General features: G+C 41.4%; 1 protein-coding gene across 1 annotated transcript in view; it reads right to left on the bottom strand.

Moving 5' to 3' along the window:
- The window catches only part of PI4KA (phosphatidylinositol 4-kinase alpha), a 158134-nt gene that overhangs the window by 109374 nt on the left and 26176 nt on the right, over positions 1-22584 (bottom strand). Inside the window, exons 2-8 of the mRNA XM_004386190.3 lie at positions 19413-19529; positions 16466-16559; positions 9530-9618; positions 5341-5413; positions 4406-4665; positions 3552-3618; positions 364-512 (exon numbers count right to left, since the gene is read on the bottom strand). Of these exons, the coding sequence (XP_004386247.1) occupies positions 364-512; positions 3552-3618; positions 4406-4665; positions 5341-5413; positions 9530-9618; positions 16466-16559; positions 19413-19529 (849 nt within the window). The remainder of the gene's footprint in view (positions 1-363; positions 513-3551; positions 3619-4405; positions 4666-5340; positions 5414-9529; positions 9619-16465; positions 16560-19412; positions 19530-22584) is intronic.

The following is a 22584-nucleotide window of genomic DNA, read 5'->3' as shown; positions in this document are numbered from 1 at the left end:
AGTAATGAAGTCACTCCTGAGGTTCACCCTTCAGCCAAAGATTAGACAGGCCCATAAAACAAAACAAGACTAAAGGGGCACACCAGCCCAGGGGCAAGGACTAGAAGGTAGGAGGGGACAGGAAAGCTGGTAATAGGGAACCCAAGGTCGAAAAGGGAGAGTGTTGACATGTCGTGGGGTTGGTAACAAATGCCATAAAACAATATGTGTACTGTTTAATGAGAAACCAGTTTGTTCTGTAAACCTTCATCTAAAGTACAGGAAAAAAAGAAAAGAATGTCAAAAAGAAACACAGGCTTTCACCACCAGCAATTTTACTGTTGGTATACAGGTAATCTATCGATCCATCCACACTCTGCTCACCAAGTTTAAAAGTTCCCGAAGCATTTCTAGCGGAATATCGAACTCCTTATAGGTAATGCCATTGAAAAGAGGAGAAACTGAGAAGCTGGAACTGACAGTGGAGAAGTAGTAATCAGGCTCCAGGGCACTCCCATCAGGTAAGCAAGAGACTGACGGAGAGAAAATGGGTAAGTAAATCATGGTCACAGATAGCCAGAACACTTCTTCCTGCCAATTCCCTCAATAACCAGCAAAGGTGCAGAGTCTGCTGTTTTTTCTTTTTTTTCCTAAATTTTGTTTATTCTGTTGTTTTTGGGAATCTACACAGCAAAACATACACCAATTCAACCATTTCTACATGTACAATTTAGTGACACTGACTATACTCTTCGGGTTGTGCAACCATTCTCACTCTCCTTTTCTGAGTTGCTCCTCCCTCATTTAACATAAACTCACTGCCCCCTAAGGTTCCTATCTAATCTTTCGAGTTGCTGTTGTCAATTTGATACCATATAGATAGTTCTTAGAAGAGCATAATGCCCAAGGCAGACCTTTTTTACTAGTTAAGCTTAACTATTGTTCGGTTTTAAGATGACTTCAGGGGATATTTTGGTTTAAGGTTTAAAGATTATCTCAGGGCAATAGTCTCAGGGGTTCATCCACCCTCCATGGCTCTAGAAAGTCTAGAGTTCATGAGAATTTGAAATTCTGTTCTGCATTTTCCTCCTTTTGATAAGGAGTCTTCTATGAAATAGTTTGCTCTTTTTTACGCTCCAATTCCTTGTTTGCTTTTTAGTTAAGAAGTAAAGGTCGGATTACATACCCTAGGGGAGCAACAACTGCCACCTGGGTGTTTCACAAAGGCTCAGATATGATCATGTCCTAGTATTACACAAAATAACTAAACATTTGGGGAAAAAATTACACCTTTTTAAAGGTTGAGAGATGTGGAAGTTCAAGGTCCACAGGACCCCAAAGATAGTTACCACTAAAATTAGAACAAAAACACACTCTACTAGAAGTTTCAAAGTCAGAACAAAAATAGTCAGCCATCCAACACATAATAAACATGAATCCAAAATTGTATATATAATTGTTTGAAAATCCATTATTAAAACGCTATGAGAGAAGACCATGATTAGAAAATAAACAAGTCTGTAGTATTTTCATATTCAACTATATTAGAAAACATGAATCTGTAAAGCACCAAATAATAAACGTTATGACTTTCTCAAGCAACTAGAGCACAGAAAAAGCTGAGTTGCATTTACCCGACTGTGTCAAAGCTGGTGTGTGGTCCTAGATGCTGGTGACAGTCTGCTGACCTGACTAACGATGGTCTGAAGGGAGCCAACCAGCAATGCAGCACAGAAGGGGGGGGTGATAACACCAGAGGAGCTGAAATGCTGGAGGTCCAGCATAATAAGTGACCACTGATGGAGTGAATGAGTGGGGCAGGGGGTGCGGGGGGACAGCCGATATAAAGCAAGTGGGTGGGTAGGAGGTAAGGAGCTGTGACCAGAGAGCATTTCCTGGCAGCACCATGAATAAGGATGGAGTCCTAGGTGCTGAGCCAGGTGTGGTGGACACTGATGGAAACAAAAGACTAAAACTGCAAAACTAGGGGATGTGAGGTTTGTGATTTATGCAGGGACATGGGTGTCACTGCAAGTTTTTAATAAGCAGGAAATTAAATGATCAGATTTGTGCTTTTAAAAATAATTCCTTTCAAGGTGATAAGAAAATTTAGGAATGGTTAATGGTAATGATTGAGCAACACAATGAACATATTTAATATCATTGAAGTGTACATTCGAAGACTGTTGAAATGGCAACTGTTATATTTTACACAATTAAACAAAAAGTTGTTGGGTGGGTGGTACAGATAGTGAGGGCTACTTATATTTGAGAGTGAACTATATTTAATGTGTTCAAGAAACTAGGGTAATTTAACGTCAACATGTAATATTTTAGGCAAGTTTTTAAATTCTGCCATTTAATTGTAGTAAACAACTATTAATGAAAAAAATTCTTATGGCACTGTAGAAGGGGAACTGAAGAGGGAGAGGAGAGACGAACCCTAAGTGTGTGAGCCAAAGGGAAGAAGTGACATGTTGGCCCTACGTCTCCTCTGCTTTCAGAGAGCAGGAAGCGTCCACCTGCTCCCACCTGCAGAGAGGATGGCACAGCATGGGGCTCAGCCAAGTGCACTGAATGAAGGGATGAAGCACGTAGTAAGCCTGCACCTGGGCAAGCCTCACTCTCATGAATAATTTGAGGGGCTTACAAGAGGGCAGCCCTGATGAAGGGGCTCAACCACAGAAAGTGGACAAGAGCTGTCTATCAAGGAAAGAGAAGTCTTCAAGGGTTACCATGGTTGTCCCAACCCCAACGGCAGGCATACGGCAGAGGGGCCTTTAAGGTCTGGAGGAATACAGTCTACAGTTTGACGAGGGATTCCTGCTGGGAGGTGGAATTCTGAGTCGGTGGACCTAGCCTTACCATGTGGGTCACCAAGACATACCATATACAATGTTGCCTGTATTTTTTTGAGTTTACTCCCCACCTTTCAAAATATTTAAAAAATTCTCCTTCACATCTCTCAATTTCCTCTTCAGAAATTTAGTTATTAGCATCATACACAAATGGAGTAGCCTGCATTATGAGGCATAGGATTCTGACTTCCTCACATCCTGTTGCTTAGTCCAAGTCTGACTTCCCTCGAGGGTGAGGTAGAGGTGACTTTAACATGTGTCTGACACTGCACAGGGTGGTCCTATGAATCAAATTCAGAAAACTATGTAAAAGCAGTTTGTGAACAGCAGAGGTCTATGAAAAAGCACTATTAGCAGTATTACATTTTAAAATATTACCTACATATCTCATGGACTTAAACAAACAAACAAAGGAAGTACCTACCATCAGTTCTTCTACCTGAAAACCTGTGCTTTCAGAGGTTAATGCACTAAGCCTGGATGGCAGGTATATGGGGGTCTGTATATTACTTCCTGCACTTTTCTCTATGTATGAAATATTTCAAAATAAAAATTTAAGATGTTAAACGAAGATAGAAAATGTCTTCTAAAAGTGTGACATTTTATACCCAGTAAACAGTGAGTTACTATTAGCATCCTTAATGTCACAAGAGTCACTACAGGCCTGCCATCCAAGTACTAGGTCAACATTCTTGGCAGAAAGGTAAAGCCCACCGTCAAAGTAGTGAAAGGCGGATCCTCCAGGTGAGCTGGGAGGGGGCATCCCACGTTCTGGGCTGACCTGAAAGAAGCAACCAGTCACTGATCAGAAAAGGCCAGCCAAACCTCAGTCACATTGTCTTAAGACAAGGCTGTCTCTGCCAGTCCACTGTATGTCCTTCACATCCTGGTTCAAGTCTACCTCCTCCTTGAAACCCATCAGGCTACAGCTGTCTCTCTGTATGTTGTTGTTAGCTGCCATGGAGTCGGCCACCAACTCATAGTGACCCCGCACATAGGGTTGTCACTGGCTGATTTCTGAACGTAGATCGCCAGGCCTTTCTTCCTAGTCTGTCTTAGTCTGGAAGCTACAGTGAAATCTGCTCAGCATCATAGCAATACGCAAGCCTTCACTGATAGACAGATGGTGGCTACACATGGTGTATATTGGCCAGGAATCAAACCCGGGTCTTGGCATGGAAGGAGAGAATTCTACACTGAAACACCACTGCCCTCTCTCAGCTTGTACTAATCACTGAATTCTTCGTGTGTGACCCTATATTTTATACTTGATTACTGAGCTGAATTGTCAGTGTTTTGTATTTTTATCTCTTCTCCATGAGTCAATTATATACTTTAAGGACACCACTGCCTTCCACCAAGAACAGAGGTAAAGAAACAAATACTTTGTGACTATGACATGAAATCGCTTACAAACCTTAAAAGGACAAGGCAAGCCTTTGTATTAAAGAGAATTTTAGCAAGAACCTTTTTAAGTTTCATCGAACTATACACAGTAGCTGTTTTAGTCAAAAGAGACTAAAACAAGATTTTTCTCCTCTGGTCTTTTTCCAGGAGCCCCACCCTACCTGAGAGATGCTGGACACACTGCTGGTCTTCCTCTTCAGGGTACCCTCCTGACAGACCGTCAGCAAATTGCTGGGGAGGATGGAGCGGAAGTCATTGAAGGAACGCCTCCGAACGCCTTCGAGCTCCTCTGGGACTCGGAGGGAATGTGGAGGGATTTTGGGAAAGAGCTTCGACAGGAGAGACTCTTCCATGTTGCTGTAACGCCCAAATGCTCGTGAGATTCCTATCAGGCATGGGACTGCGTATTTGCAAAGGTATTCTGGGAGACAAAGTGAGAAGGTTACAATATGAGAACGTTATCTGTGAGAGAACCATACAGCAACAAGGTGTAACACCTGCTAATATTACACAACCTACGTACTTACAAATCTGAAGGTTCAGAGTAAGCCACAGTACCAGAGTCAACCCGAAGGGCTGACAGATGACATCTGCAATTTGTCATTGACAACAATAACTTCAGACTGTGTCTCCATCACATACAGCTGCTCTCTTTAGGAGGTCTTGATCTGATTCATGGCACATGCAAATCAGTAATATCACTAGGTCACATTAGCATGTACCTGCACTATATTTAGACCTTATACCTCCTAGGACCCTACTGATAGTCTTATATTAGAGGGAAAATGACCTTTGGAGCTCAAAGAATCTATCCAGACATTTTATAGGTAAAGAAACTGAGGCCCAGAAGGGTGAAGTTACTTGTCCAAGGTCACCCAGCATTTATGTAGGACAACCATGATCCTGACCCCCATGTGGCCTCATAACATACTAACACACAACAAATGGAACCTAATATAGATATGTTCTTATCCATCAAGGACACATCAGACACCAAAGAACACAAAAGAAGACTGGGGAGAAGCAAGGGAAAGAGTGACCACAAACCCATTTGGGGAGGAAAAAAAAGAAACACCTTAAGGATCTATAATCATACCTTTTTCTTGAATCTCCAAAGTCTGGCACATTCCCAAAAGGACTTGTAAAACCTGCAAAAGCACCTCCAAAATCTGTAATAGTCAAGAAAACAGAGGGGAAAAAAAAAAAAAAAACCTTATAAACAAAATCAGATAAATATCATAGAATTCAGAATTAGAAGCAGCTTTAGACATTATCTTGTCCAACCTCTATCTGACACATAAACTCCTCGCACCATAGCTCTGTGAGAAGCCAACCAGCTGACCTTCCGGTGACAGAAGCCCTCCTTCACCCAGGGTGGCCCATTCCATCTCTGGACCCGTACAGAGCTCCTCCTAACACTGGGCCAACAGTGTCCTCCTGGGGCCTGCACCCACTGACTCCTGAAGCCATACACAGCAAGCCTCTGTCCTCCTCCATATTCTGGAAACAGACAATAGACCCCCAACTCTTCTGTTCATTACTAAATATCTCTAGTTCCTTCAATTATTCCTTATGATAACAAGTTCTTTGTGATGCTGACTGCCTGCCTCTGATTTCACTGTAGCCCAGTGTGTCTACTTCCATCTCCAAGTGTGGTACTCTGAGTAAGATACATGAATATTCCTGGGAAGCTATGATTCGCCAAGAGCAACCACCAAACTCATTGTGCATTCTAGACTCATATTTGTGTGACATTATCTTTTTAGCAGCCCCACTGCTGGCTCAATGAGCTTACAGATAAATAAAATACTTAATCTTTTTCACGTATGCAGCTCCAGGTCATTTTTTTACTTGTCACTTATCCCTACAAAAGTCCCGCACATTGGCTTTTGCTCATTGGACTAGTCTTTGACCCCCAGCTTTAATCTTCTACCAAGGGGATCTTCATGTATGGCAGTGGCCTGGTTTTGCTTCAGTAGTAGGGGCAAGCCATCGAAGGCTTCTGCTGAGGTGACGCCACAACAGGCACCCTCTGGGGTGGTCCTTCAACACTTCCCTAAACTCTATGAATCATTTTAGCCCTCAGCCCATATTACCGATCCAGGATATCAGAAGAGGTGTGTGATGGTTAAGATTGTGTGTCAACTTGGCTGGGCCATGATTCTCCGTGTTTTAATGTAATCACCCCCATGATTGAATATACTATGAGCAGCCAATCAGATGAAAGGGAGTCTCCTTGAGGGTGTGGCCCGCATCTGTATATACGCAGACGTTCTGGCTTTTTGCTCTCTCTGGATCCTGTGGCTGCTTCCTGTCATCTCATCTCCCTTTCTTGGGACTTGAGCTGTCAGCTTATCTGCCGAACCTGGGATTCGTAGATCTGCACAGCCTGTGAGTGGGAGCCCTGCTCTCCGACCTTCCGATCTTGGGCGTGCCAGCTTCTGCAGCTGTGTGACTTGGGAGAGGCCTCTACCCTGATCCACGGACTTGGGACGTTCTAGCCTCTACAATCGCGTGGGCTGTTTCCTTGATATAATCTCTCTCTATATATATATTTATACACTTTACTGGTTTTGCTTCTCTAGAGAACCCAGCCTAAGACAAGGTGTTTGTCCATGTCTTCGTGAGGGTCAACTTGACTATCCACATCATTTCCCTCAACTACCAGTCTTAGAAAACTCAGGCAAAGAAGAAAATGCAGTTGGTCTGACATGACTTGTTTGTAACCAAGTCAAATTTCTTACTTTTTGTTAATGTTAAACAATGATGAATAACCTACTGCAAGGTGTGGAAACCCCTTACAGTAAACAACTTGGCCTTTGGTCCTGGTTCCTGACAGGAGAACCACACCTGACGGCAATGAGTGGGGGCCGACCCAACCAAGAGGGACCACCTGGGGACCTGATGCTGACTAAGCTTCATGAGGCATGATGTAATTGACCACAGCAACATGGGTAGGCCAATAAAGGCCTTGGAAGATGGAGGCTCAGTTGAGCTTCCTGGGTGGAGAGAGCAAACATTTGCTCTTGGGAGGGTAGGCGCATCCCTTGGGAACATGGATGCTTTGCACAGAGATCCCTTCTGGACCTCGTCCTATGTGTTTCTATCCTTTTTTCTGCTAGATTAAAGACAGCTCTTTCCCTGGAGTTTGTGAGACACTGCACCTGATTATCAGACCTAAGAAACAGAGAAGGGGCTAGTGCCTACTCACCTGGCCCCAGGTGAAGGGGAATGAGACAAGAGGCCAGTGCCTGCTTGTCTGGCCCCAGGTGAACTGAGGATCAGAGAGAGAGGGGACCAGTACCTGCTGATCTGGCCCTGGTGAATGGGGATGAGAGAGAAGGGGCCAGTGCCCACTGACCTAGCCCCGGGTGAATGGGAATGAAAGAGAAAGGGCCACACTGGCAGGTGGGGTCCAAATTGACCAGGGAAGGGAGGCTGAGATTTCCACAGAATGCATCTGGCGTGTGGAGTGGGATTTATCATCCATCACACGTGTGGCATCAGAAGGAGATGATCACTCCTGGTGAAGAACCAGATGGTATCCGGTGGAAAACCAGCACCGTGAGTTTAAACAGCCTGCAATGGCCGCCATCTACGAGCTTGACCAAGTCCAGGTATTGATCATGGATGTGTTATCTCCAAACTCTGATCAAAAGGGGGGACTGATTTAGGAAATAATATTGGAGTTATTATTCCTTCTCCTTGAGCATACAGAATGTGACCCAGCTGGAGCTGGGCTCACAAGGGCTCACAAGGACTCACAAGGATACATCAACTGGGCCCTGAGGTATAAAGACAATAGCTAAGATAATCTTGGAAAACATCTTTTAGGGAAACTCTCACATAAAGCCCATCAAACAGAACACAAAAGACTTTCCACTCTTATCTTTTTCTATTAGCATTTAGTGAATAGAAATTTGTTGGACCAATGAAGACCCTCCTGACTCTCGTTACTGAAACCTGTACCAATGATTGTTAAGAAAAACAATTTAAAATGTAGGATCACAGTTTCTAGCCAAACTGAAAAGGCTAAGCTTTCAATGGTTTCGCCCATTTTTAATGTTAATATATACTGATGGCTCTGTAACTGTTCTTTGGACATGGCTGTGGCAGCATGCTTGTCTGTTTTCCCATTCTTGCCTATTCTGTAATATTCTATGGTCTTGGGCAGACATGGCTCTAGCAGCATGCTTGTCCGTTTTCCTACTTTTGTCTGTTCTGTGATATTTCCTTGGACTCGGGCAGACATAGCTCTAGCAGCATGATTGTCTGCTTCCCACTTTTGTCCTTTCTGAATACATGCCAAATAAAACTTTCCTTTTGCTTTAAAAAAAAAAAGAAGTAGATGATCACAGCCTCCCTAGACTGGTTTGATACAACAGGCAACTTTGGCTGGACTCGCTTAAGTGGTCCTGCCTTTGCACCTATGAAGACCTAAAAAGCAACACCTTCTCCATTTCATATATTAAGCCATCATCTTTGATGTTTTATCTTGATATATTTTACTCATTGAAAAGTCCTTAACTTATAGCCTGCTAACTTTTTCTAATAATAATATACAATTCAAACATATCTAGCTATCTCTTTAGTCAAACTACAAATAAATGACGAACCTAAGTTTGAAAGGGAGATGAAAAAGAATGTAAGGAAAGAAATACTGATAGCAGAATTTACAGTGTGATATCAAGAAAAGAGATTTTAAAAATTAAAAAGCAGATACTAGGACTCAAAAAGCATAGATAGCTGGGAACACTTAGCATACAGGCAAGCAACTAGCCATACCTTGGCAGGACCCGAGAAAAACAGTGTATAAAAACTGACTTTCAAAATGATAAATCTGATTAATTTTAAAAAAGTTTAAATTATGATTATATTCTTTGTTTTAAAAGGAGGGAAGCACAAAAACATTTAATAAAATTTCCAACAAAATTAAACAAAACTTAAACAGCTTGGGCACTTAAAGGTATAAGCTTCAACTATCTAGAAAATTCCATTCTATGAACAACTCCACTCCCCAACCTAGAGTCAGAAAAATGAGCTGCCTGTGCCTTTTGCTGCCTACTTCACATGGTCATTGGGAAAGTCCAATGAAATAACACTCTGAAATCACTTGGGAACCTGAAAAGTCCTATAAGCAATTATTAAACATTTTTTGTATCTGCTATTAATAATACAGAAGAAATCAAACAAATAGTCCAATTACGCTTTTTTTTCTTTTACTTTTTCCATCACTTTGGGACTCTCCTTGCTCTCACAATCACACCAAGCCAGCACATCCTCACCTCATCTCTAAGGGAAGGGTCCCTATACGCTACATCAGACAGCAAAGTCACCAAGCAGAAGCTGAAGTTCTCCGCAACTGGGAGGGCACCTGAAAGATGAAAAGACACAAAGCAGATCATCAGAAATGAGATAATGGGCCATGCCTGCTGGCCACCCAATTCAGTATTTCTCCTCTCACGTGGACTGCCAAAGGGCCAGGCTATCGTGGCTGCCCTCCTTGAGACGTGGGGCTAACACATTTGCTGGGAATACCCCACCTTTATTTTTAAAAATGTTTTGCTTCAATAAACGTCAATGTCTCCTAAGACAATTTATAGTTTGAGATTGCAGAGCCTCTCAACATAGCAGACTCCATTTTTTATTCCCTACCTAAATGAAAGTGAGAATCCAATCTTGTTAGAGTGTAAGACACTGTAAATGGAAGTTAACTGTCAAATACCTATTACTACACCTTTAAACTGAATAAAATGGTGTTTATATTTTCTTTTCTGCTTTATTTTAGCAAATGGGGAAAATCCTAAGAGCTTTCAAAGATTTGCTCTATTCTCCATAAGTTTTTAAGTCCTTCCCTACTAAGCCTTCTACCAGGGAGGTTCTTAGGAGCATGGCCATCAAGGTTGGGAAGGGATCACTACACCTGAAAGACCAAAAGCTAAGGAGCACGTCTATCAAATGAACCTTCAAAGTGTTAGAACCTTCAAACTGGCATCTAGGTCTAATCATTATTAAATATTTAATCAATTTTGAATATTGAATACTGAACAAAGGACATAACACTATTTTACAAATGCTATTTTATGAACTTACTCACAGTACATGGCAGAAAACTGTTACATTACTTCTGGCTTTTAATTTTAAAATGTCACCCTTGGCTCCTCCAGGTCTTTCTCCAGCTTGAGTGCGTATCCGCATCACCTGGAGGGCTTGGCAAAAGACAAACTGCCTGTTTCCCACCCCAAGATACTGATTCAGTAGATCTGATATGGGGATGATGTGCATTTCTCACAAGTGCTCAGGTGATGTTGATGCTGCTGGTCTAGAGATGACAGTTGCAGAACTACTACTCTAGAGTTTAAAAGCTTAAGTTGTTACTGCTGTTGTTAGCTGCCATCGAGTCGCCCCTGACTCGTGGTAACCTCATGCACAATGGGATTGGAGCACTGTGATCCATAGGGTTTTCAATGGCTGATGTTCTGAAGTAGATTGCCAAGCCTTTCTTCCTAGACCTTCTTAGTATGGAAGCTCTGCTGAAACCCCTTCAGCATCATAGCAACATGCCTCCACTGACAGATGATGATGGCTGTACATAAGGTGCATTGACTGGGAATCAAATCCAGATCTCCCACATGGAAAGCAAGACTTCTACCACTGAACCACCACTGCCCTCTAAAGCATAAGTAATACTGCCTTAAAAAAATATGTGAAATATTGTGCAATAATTAGAAATTTATGTCTCTAACAATGTTTAAATAATGCTAAAACTTTAATTTTAATATGAATTCATGTACACAGGAATGACATTTGTTTTGAAATTTAAAGAAAGAAAAACCCAATGCCACTGAGTTGACTCTGACTCATAGTGACCCTATAGGACAGAGCAGAACTGCCCCAACAGGGTTTCCAAGGAGTGCCTGGTGGATTCGAACTGTTGACGTTTTGGTTGGAGGCGAGCTCTTAACCACTGTGCCATCAGGGCTCCAAAAAAAAAAAAAAAGAAAAGAAAACACCATCAAAACCTACTAGTATTCTATTTCTTCCCAAATCACATAACACAGTAGTGGACACAGATGTTTAACTTTTTAGAAACAGCACTCCCTCTATTTGCATTTGTGGACCCTCAAACTTCAGAATGCATACATAATTTTGGTGGCAGGTACCAAAAGAGTCTGTCAGTTTTCGTCATGGTAGGCCACCAGAAATGAGGAGAAGCCAAAGTTCAAGAGGAATACAGGTACAGGTAGATGTTCATTAGCTAAACAGACTGAGTCCACCCAACAAACCAGGGCTATTCCACCAACAAAAAGGATTACGGTCTTCTTTACAGGCACCAACCCCGGCTATAGGCAAAGGTGGGCCACAAGTCTAACGGAGGAAGACCACAAGGAAACTTCAGTCTCATGGGTTGTGAACCCTAAAATGGTGGAGATCTTCCAAGCTGATTTTGGAATCTCTGGAAATCAGTATGCGAGAGCATCAGCGTTTTAAGTGTTCTAGCACAAATGCTTGGCAGATAGTGGAACTATGTAAATATTTTTGAAGGAAAGAAGGGAGGGAGGGGGGGATGGAAAAGGTAAGAAAGGGGAAAGAGGAAAAGACTATTTTACCTTTCCCTTTGATCTTGAAGAAAAATCAAAACACAAGTTAAAAAGAAAGACATACTTAGTGGTATCTCATTGTGGTTTTGATTTGCATTTCTCTGATGACTAATAATACTGAGTATCTTTTCAGGTGCTTATTGGCCATTTGTATATCTCCTCTGTAAAAATGTCTGTTTAGATTTTTGTCCATTTTAAAACTGGGTTGTCTTTTCACTATTGAGTTATAAGTGTTCTTTATGTATTCTGGATACAAGCCCCTTACCAGATATATGAATTGCAAACATTTTCTCCCATTCTATGGGTTATCTTTTCACTTTCTTTTTTTTTTTTTATCAAAATTTTAGTTCCACATTCCATGAAAATGAGTAATGGTTCCTTTTAATAACTATAAAATTGAATGGAAGAAGAAAAATAAGGTTCAAACAGCACACACGGCACTTGCTCATGTTGGGTGTTACAGCATTAGGTATACGCAGTACATTGCTATAACCAGGCAAACATATTTCTGTCCATTTTCCCTAGGTGCAGCCACAATCGCTGTTGCTCATGTCCAACTTCCAAGTGTAATATGGTTGTGCTTGCTTTGTTGGAGTTCAGGCCACATGAGGAGCTGCAGCTGATAGAATGCAGTTCAGTTTTGCAGCCTCTTTACTACAAGGTAGCACACCAGAAGGGGCCCGAAGTCTCTTTTGAGTTAAGTATAAGTGCCAGAGTAGACACAGGTGATTTAACTTCTTCACATGGACCACGTATCATCTTAGGGGTTAGAGGCTGATGCGTGCTGAATTCACCCAACAATCCAATTCAATAAAATCTTTATGGTAGGTACTAGGTGCTTCAAGATTTCTTATGCTTCCTGTGTTCTGTCTTTCTTCATTAGAATACATGCTCTATAAGAGCAGGCATTTTTATTTTTTTTACTGCTATATTCTAAATGCTTACTACAATGCCTGCAAAGAGTACGTGTTCAATAAATTTTTTTTGTGTTAGTTAATTAACTTTCGTCCCTCGATATGGCTAAATGAGAGGAATTCCCTGTCCCAGTAATATGAAATGGAGCCCCTGGGTGCAAATGATTAACACACTCAACTGCTAAATGAAAGATGGGAGGTTTGAGTCCATCCAGGGATCTTTTCACTTTCTTCGTGATGTCCTTGGAGCACAAAAGATTTTGTCAATTAAGGGTAAGAGTTGAACAACTTGATGAGTGCAACTGATATCACTAAATTGTACACCAGAAAAAGAGCAAAATAACAAATACTGTGGTACATATAATTTTGCAACAGCAACCCAAAAAAAAAAGAGGCTAAAGTTGCTGATACTACTTAGAGGTACATTCAAACACCTGATGGGATTAGTTGTGTTGGTTGAAAGGTTCAGGACCATGGCTTCATGGACTGTCCAGTCAATTAGCCTAGTACTATTTTTAGAGTTTCTGTTCCACTACCTAGTTCGATGAGTAGTGCCTAGGACTTACAAGCTTGCCAGACGCCACCCAAAATACAAATGAGTCTCTATTCACCTGAAGCAGCAAAGGAAGGAGGAAATCCAGGAACTGGAGAAGGAACAAGACTGCAGGTGTAACTACCTCCATGAACTACTGCCTCCTTTGCTATAGACCAGGAGAACTGGATGGTGCCCGGCTACCATTACTGAACATTTTGATCAAGGAATCACAGATGAATCCTTATTAAAAGGGAAAAAAATGTGGAACAGAATTTTAAATTATTACAGAATCCACACTTACTGGACTATTGCGACTGCAGAAACCCCCAAATCTATCACACTGAGAAAATCTTCAAACCCAGCTGAGAAAATCTTCAAATCGTGAGCCAAAATTACGCCCAAAGACATCTTTAAACTAAACAACGGTTTAGCTAAATTAGTAAAGAATGTTCGCCATAAGCATTTCGTTCTTTTAAAAAATTATCTATATAAAATAAAACTGAGAACAGTAACTCTAAAGCATAGATGAGAAGTTCAGGAGGCAGTGAGTCTAAGTAAATGGTGATGAAACAATATGAGCAGACACGGTGAGAATGGTGACACAACATGAAGAATGCAACCAATGTTATTGAATTATATACGCAGAAATTGTTTAATGGGTGTACTACTGTGTATATTTTCACCAAAATTAAAATTTAAAAAAAAAATTTAATTTTGGCCAATTTATCTTTTTTTTTCCTTTTGTTGCTTCTGCTTTTGATGTCATATCTAAGAATCCTTTCCCAAATCCAAGGTGATAAAGACTTGTGTTTTTTTCTAAGAGCTTTATGGTTTTAGCTCTAATATTTAGGTCTTTGAGTTAATTTTTGTATGTGGTATGAGGTAGGGGTCCAACTTCATTCTTCTGCATGTGGAAATTCAGTTGTAGCAGAACCATTTGTTGAAAAGATTCTTCTTTCCTCCATTGCATGGTCCTGGCACCACTGTTGAAAATCAACTGATCATAGATGTGTGGGTTTATTTCTGGACTTTTAATTCTATTCCACTGATCTATATGTCTATTCTTGTGTCAGTACCACACAGTCTTGATTACTATTGATTTAGTTTTGAAATTGGGAAGTGTGAGTTCTCCTACTTTGTTCTTTTTCAAGATTGTTTTAGCTATTCTTGGTCCCTTGCAATTCCATATGAATTTTAGAATCAGCCTATCAATTTCTATAACGAAGTCAGCTGGGATTCTGATGAGGACTGCATTGAATCTTTCGATCAGTTTGGGGAGCACTGACATCTTAATATTAAGTCTTTTAATCCATGAACACAGGATGTCTTTCTACTTATTTAGGTCTTCTTTAATTTCTTTCAGCAATTTTTTATTGTTCTCAGTGTACAAGTCTGGTACCTCACTGGTTAAATTTATTCCAAGTATATCTTATTCTTTTTGATACTACTGTAAATGTTTTAATTTCCTTTTCAGATTGTTCATTGCTAATGTACTGAAATACAACTGAATTTTGTGTGTTGATCTTGTACCTGCAACTCATAGTATCAGTGGAGAAACTGGAGAAGTAAACTCTCAAAATGAGCAGGAACCAAAGAAGGCCAAGATGCCAATGGCACTGCTACCACTAAGTATTCAATGTCCCTAATATTCCTAGGCTCTCTGATGGCTACTTCTACTGTGAGTTATTTCTCCATTGTCTCCTTAAAATTTAAAGTCAAAATCAAAACCACAACAAGATACCACTTCACACCTACCAGGATGGCTAAAATCAAAAAGCTCGATAATAACAAGGGTTGTAGCGAATATGGAGAAGTTAGAACTCTCATACACTGATGGTAGGAATGTAAAATGGTACAGCTCCTTTGGAAAACAGTCTGACAGTTCCTCAAACAATTAAACACAGAATTACCATGACCTAGCAGTTCCACTTATACATATATACCCAAGAGAAATGAAAATATTTGTCCAAAGAAACCTGTACATGAATATTTATAGCAGCATTATTCATAATAGCCAAAAGGTAGAAACAACTCAAATGTCCATCAACTGAAAAATGGATAAACAAAATGTGGTATATCCATACAATGAAATATTACTCAACCATAAAAAGAAAAAATACTGATACATGCTAAAACATGGATGAATCTTGAAAACATTATGCCAAGTGAAATAAGCCAGTCACAAAAGACCACATATTATATGAAGTCCAGGAGTTAGAAACCTCTAGAGACAGAAAACGGATTGGTAATTGTTTACAGCTGGGGGTGGGGTGATGGTGGTTGGGAAATAGGGGGTTAATAGTTAAAGGGTATATGAGGGTTCTTTTTGAGGTGATGAAAACGTTCTAAAATTGACTGTGGTGACAGTTACACATAACTGTGAATATACTAAAAACACTGAATTGTACACTTTAAGTGGGTGAACTGCATGATATGTGAATTAACTCTCAATCAAGCTATTTATAAAAAGGAAAAATACACATGAATTTACTATATTTCTAAAAGTGCAGAGTTTGAGACTTAGCAATAGCAGTAAAGTGATAAAACTATTTATAATGAACACTGTGGTCGAGTCCCAACATCCGTGGCACTCTTCTCTTTGAGCAGCAGCAATGCCACCTGGAGAACTGACCTCAATGCCACAAGAACCAAAAACCCACTGCCATCGAGTCGATTCCAATTCATAGCAACCCTAGCACTGTCCCCATAGGGTTTCCAAGGCTGTAAATCTTCACGGAAGCAGACTGCCACATCTTTCTACAATGGAGCAGCTGATGGGTTCAAACCACTGACCTTTCAGCTAGCAGCAGAGTATTTTAACCACTGTGCCACTAAGGCTCCATCACTCCACGAGGGAGCCTCCCAATCTAAGGGTAATTGAGACTGGCTGGGGGATGGGCAGGTAACCCAATTCTGGCAAATGAGACATGAGACAAGGTTCCTGAAGGTCTCAATGTTCTCGTTCACTCTCAATACAATGGAAAACCTGCCTACTTAGTCCTGCCTCGCCCTCCTTGGCTCATGTGCTGTGGACATGAGTAAACTCAGCCCACACTGCAGCAGACAGTCATCCTACAGCAGGAGATACACCAGCTAGAACCATCCTAACTATACCTGATCCTTACAGAGCACAGAACATATATACTCAGGGAAAATATTACACAAAATTACCTCTGCCCTTCCGAGCTGTGCTTTCTTCTACCCAATATACTTTGGGAAGACCTTTGAGAAGCCGAAGAAGGTAAGGAACAATGGAAGCTTTGTGCTAAAAGAGAAAGATCACGTTTAATGAAACATATCACTAGTATCTTTTCAGCGTAAGTTAACCCCAAAGCAAAGTAAGGCACATCCACATCCTAATCATCTCAAAGATTCTTCAGGGATAATGTAAACTGCACGTAAATTCACACAGCATCTCAACACTCTTCTTTTCCTGCAGTGGAGTCCGAGCTCTGTCAGGTCCAAGTGAAGAGGTCTAACCTGTCCTTCTGGAGCTCAAGGTCTGCAGTGGCTCTGGCCACCACTGGAGCCGGGCCCTTACAAGGGGCTATCCAGAAGAAGGTTATATGTGTGCATATATACTCAAAACTGTGTACATCGAGAGAAGCACTGATAGCCCCCAACCCCATCAACAGACCCCAGGTAAGAGCTTCTGGACTGAGTGATGCTTCTGTTGTTCATGGCCTTTGTCCACTTTCCTTTTTTCTTTTTTTTTTTTACATTTTCTCCTTCATGTTTCCTCTTGCTCTTCTCAGATTACACATTAGACTTTATAGCCAATTATTAGCTCGATGGAAAAATTATTTTCTTCTAGTTTCCAAACTAGCCAATCAACATATAACTTCATAATCTTCCATCGTTGGCTGTTTTATTTCCCTATTTATAGTTGCTCCAGATAAGGGGAATACTATTTAATGTTCTGAAATACTAAAAAGAAAACCATGTGGTATAAGCACTATGCATTTTTAAGAACTATCTATATGGGATCAAAGTGACAACAGAAATTCGAAAGATTAGATAGGAATCTTAGGGGGCAGTGAGTTTATGTTAATGGGGGGTGTGAATGTGTAAAAATGGCGATGTGGGTTGTCGGACCTCCTCATCTAACTTCACAAGGGGGGAGGAAAATTATTATCAGCATCAAAAGCCCACAGCTGATTGCTAGGAGGTGGAGGTCAGACATATCTCCACCCTCTAACTTTTTTACCAATTCTGATACCAGCCATCTCTCCCATAGCAGTCTCTGTTTCTCTGCTGGGTTCAATAACTCATTGCAATGGACACAAAGAACTCACAGACCATACTCACAGTTATGGGGTTTATTAGGGAAGTAACAGGTGTCTTAGATATCTAAAACTAAAAACCAAACCAACTACCACTGAGTCGATTCTGACACATAGTGACCCCCTAGAGTTTCCAAGGCTGTAAATCTCTACAGAAGCAGACTGCAACATCTTCCTCCCACAGAGCAGCTGGTGTTTTCAAACCGCTGACCTTTCAGTTAGCAGTCATGGCTTTAACCACTGCACCACCAGGGCTTCTTCTTAGTTATCTAGTGCTGCTGTAACAGAAATAGCACAAGTGGGTGGCTTTAACAAACCTAAATTTATTTTCTCACAGTCTAGGAGGCTAGAAGTCTGAATTCAGGGTACCAGCAGTAGAGGAAGGCTATGTCTCTCCGTCAGCTCTCGAGAATGGTCCTTATCTCTTTGAGTTTTTGCTCCTGAGCAATCTTCATGTGGCTTGGCATCTCTCTTCTCCTGGGTCTAGGAGGTTCTCAGCACAGGAACCCCAGGTCCAAAGGATGCACTCTGCCCCCGGCTCTTCTTTCTTGGGGGTAGTGAGATCCTTCCCCTCTCGGCTTGCTTCTGTCTCCTTATATCTCTTATGTGTGTGTATATACATATATATAACTGGCAGCTTCCACTGAGCCTCAAGGACACCAGGATATATATAGTTAAGTCACTAAATTACAGGGTAGTCTGTTATTCCACAACAGGTAACTGGAACAAATAGGGAATTTTTCTCTAGCAAAAACAGATGGCTCTTTCCTATAGAAAGAGTTACGGTTTTTGTAGCACATTGTGAGTAAAACCACCTCTGGCCACAGGTGCTGCCAAGGCAGCATCCTGACTGGACAAAGACGAGGTCAATGCCACAGCCCATCCCAGACAGAGGGAAGTCATGTAAACTTTCCTAACATACCACAATTAAACTTGGAATTAAACAATGATTCTCAGTAATGATAAAAAGAGATAGATAATACATTATCCATCCAGTGATCAATTATTTGCTTCAATTAGCCTCTGTTGTTGTTGTTGTTGTGTGCCGTTGAGTTGATTCTGACTAACAGCCCTGGTGGCACAGTGGTTAAGAGCTCAGGCTGCTAACCAAAAAGGTCGGCACTTCAGATTTACCAGCTGCTCCCTGGAAACCCTGTGGGGTAGTTCTACTCTGTCCTATAGGGTTGCTATGAGTCAGAATCAACTCTACAGCAACGGGTTTTCATATGACAAGGCAGAACTACCCCATAGGGCTTCCTAGGCTATAATCTTTACGGGAGCAGATTGTCAGATCTTTTCTTCTGTGAAGTCATAAATACAAAAAATAATAGCCACACCATTTTCTGTTGGAGCTACAAAGTTGGTTTTTAAATCCCTCTCAAAAGGTACATTAAATATATTCTAAAACTTAATTTATATCTAACTCAGTTCTGAAAAATTATCTTAAATAATACTGTCCTTTTGGAAGGAAAGAAATGGTTACACAGATTCTGCCTAGTGTTTTACCTGGAACTGAAATCAAGTAAATTCTAGAAGGCACATAATTACTTCACAAAGTATTTTACATGTTCTGCTCACTCCACCCTCAAAAAAAAAAAAAAACTTTATTTTTAACTTCACAATATATTCACACAGTTCTCAACACAGATTTACATAAGCTATACAGTAAGAAATATCATTCCCATCTGTTCCATCGCCCTCCCTTCAACCACTTTTATTAGGGTCCTATACATGCTTCTAATATTTTTATACAAATACAAGCAAATACAGATTTAAATTCTAAGTATCCTCCCCTTTTACAATGCAGAAATACTTTTAATTTAATGAAGACCTACCTGTAGATCTGACTCAATGAGAAAAACACCCAGTGCAATAACCGCATCTCTCCGCCTTTCATCTAGTTGGAAGATCCCGTGGAAATCCACTGGGCACATGCAAAGCAGCTTTTGGACCTAGGAAATAAGACCGAAAACCGAGAAGATATAAGCCCACATTCAGAATAAACCGATACCACCAAAAGTCAGTGAATCTACATAACCCATATGTCACTTTTTTTTCAATAAAAAGATCATAGAAAGGATTATCTCCAGCTTTTGAAATGATACACACATCCCCAAAAAACATACACTTTGAGGAACCTGGGCCCAAAAATGAAAATGACTTCCACACAAAGGAGGTGAAGCACCTGGGCCATCACTTCCTAGCAGTGTGCCTTTGGGCCAGTTACCCAAATCTACCCACAGGAACTACACCTACCCTTAAGGCTCTTTTTTAAAGTATATAAAGCACTTAGGACTGTGCACAGTACACACCAAGTACTCAATAAACAACACCTATTGTCACTGGATATGCCATAATGGTGGTGAGCAAGCAGGACAAAAATCAGTAACTTAAGACACAAATGGAAACATTAGGACCATCTTCCAAAACAACCAAGAGCAAATGTCTGCCATAAAGGAACTAAAAATTTGAACTTACTATAAAAAGAAAAACAGGTGATGCAATCTAGACAATCTATGCCACAAAAAGTACTGAACAAGGCAGTAAGAAATACCAGGAGGCCCTGGCCTTGCTGTGTCGCTGCAGCCCCAAAGGAGAAGTCACTTACTGACATTTGTGTTGTCGTGGTAGAATATGCTAAAAGTTAAGAAAATCAAGTGTATTGCTTGGCACTTGTACTGAAAATGCATTAATTAATTATGACTATAGTCCCTAGAGTCCCAGTGGTGCAGTGGTTAAGAGCTCAGCTGCTAACCACAGCACTGGCAGTTCAAATCCCACCAGCTGCTCCTTGGAAACCCTATGGGGCAGTTCTACTCTGTCCTATAGGATCGCTATGAGTTGTGATCAACTCGACAGCAATAGGTTTGGTTGGTTTTTTACAGTCCGTGGAAGGAGGCCTGGTGGTACAGCAGTTAAAGTGCTTGGCTGCTAACCAAAAGGTCAGGAGTTCGAACCCACTAGCTGCTCTGTGGGAGAAAGATGTGGCAGTCTGCTTCCATAAAGATTAACAGCCTTGAAAACCCTATGGGGCAGTTCTACCCTGTCCCATAGGGTCGCCGAGTCAGAATCAACTCAATAGCAGTGGATTTGGTTTTCGCTACAGTCCCCGAGTAGTGCAAATGGTTAAGTGCTTCACTACTAGCTGAAAGGCTGGCAGTTCGAACCCAACCAGAGGTTCTTGGGAAGACAGGCCTGGCGATCTGCTTCTGAAAGTTCACAGCCTTGAGAACCCTATGGAGCACAGTTCTACTGTGCACACATGGGGTCACTATGAGTTGGAATTGACTGGACAGAAACTAACAATAATAACATAATTTAAAAAAGAAAACAAATTGCTTTATGTGCTCTTTATTTTAAAAGGGCAGGCACAAAGGGACAACAGGCCTGAAAGGAAAGATCTTATAACCTGACTGTAACAGATTGAATTCTGTTCCCCAAAAATACATGTCAACTTGGGTACTCCATGACTCCCAGTATTGTATGACTGCCCACCATTTTCTCATCTGAAGTGATTTTTCTATATGCTGTAAATCCCACCTCTACATTGTTAATAAGGTGGGATTAGCAGCAGTTACGTTAATGAGGCAGGACTCAGTCTAAAAGATTAAGTTGTGTTTTAAGCCAATCTCTTTGAGATATAAAACAGAGGAGCAAGGAGGGGGGACCTCACACGACCAAGAAAGCAGCACCAGGAGCAGAGCATATCTTTTGGACCTGGGGTTCCTGTGCTAAGAAGCTCTCAGAACAGGGGAAGATTTATGATAAAGACCTTCCCCCAGAAGCGACAGAGACGGAAAGCCTTCCCCTAGAGCTGGCACCCTGAATACAGAATTCTAGCCTCCTAGACTGTGAGAGAATAAATTTCCCTTTGTTAAAGCCACTCACTTGTGGTATTTCTGTTATAGCAGCACTAGATAACAAAGATAGAATTTGGTACTGAGAGTGGCGTGCTGCTCTAACAGATACCTAAAATGTGGAAGCAGTTTTGAAACTGTGAATGGATAAAGGCTAGAAGAGTTTTAAAGTGCCTAAAAGTAAAAGCCAAGATTGCCTTGAAGAGACTGCTGGTGGAATTATGGACATCAGACAATTCTGGTGAAGACTCAGATGGAAATGAGCAGAGCTGTTATACTGGTGACCACACAGATGCCAAGAAGCAGCAGCAAAGAACCTGCAGCAGCAGAACCAGAAGACCAGCACAAAATGGCGCTGGAGCCAACCCACAGAGCGGAGTGAGACAGCTGGGAGCCTTCCAGCCAAAGATTACTGGCAAAGTAGGGTATCTCCAGGCACTTATCCGTGGAGCTACAGAGCTTTGGAACACTTGCCCAAGCAGGGCAGATGGCAAGGCCCGAGGGGCCAAGAGGCCAAGGAACCAGGAAGCAGAAGCTGAAGTGACAAGGAACACAGGAAGCAGAGCTGCCTCAGTCTCATTGGGTAGGGCCATAACCTCCGAGGTCTCAAAGGGTAGAGCAGACATCCCCCGAAGCTAAAGCGGCACAGTTGCCTTTCTAGTGGGCCTGAAAGTCAGAGCTGAAGCCCAGGGCTGAGGGGCCTCCACTCAGAATGTGGAGAATGTGGCCAACGCCCAGAGTCTGGAGGGCAGGGCATTGTATAAATGGTCTCAGAGAACAGAGGATTATTTCCAAGCCTAGAGGGCTAATGTAATGTGTCCTGCTGACTTGCTTGGTGCCTGTTATCCCTTCTTTCCCTCCAATTTCTCCCATTTATAATGGAAATGTCTAGCTTGTGCCTGTTCCACCATTGTACTTTGGAAGCAGATAACTTATATTCCAGATTTCACAGATGAAAAGGAATTTTTGGATTTTGGACTTGGAGTTAAGACTTTTGCTATGATATGTTGGGGTGAATATGTTTTACATGTGACAAGGACATGAATTTTTGGGAGCCAAAGGGTGGAATGTCATGGATTGAACTGTGTACCCCAAAAATACATGTCACCTTGGCTAGGCCATGATTCTCAGTATTCTGTGATTGTCCACC

Source organism: Trichechus manatus, unplaced genomic scaffold (assembly GCF_000243295.1).
Source record: "Trichechus manatus latirostris isolate Lorelei unplaced genomic scaffold, TriManLat1.0 scaffold00157, whole genome shotgun sequence".
Classification (NCBI taxonomy): domain Eukaryota; kingdom Metazoa; phylum Chordata; class Mammalia; order Sirenia; family Trichechidae; genus Trichechus; species Trichechus manatus.
The sequence above is the reverse complement of the archived record's forward strand: the minus strand, read 5'-3'. Positions and strand labels throughout refer to the sequence as shown.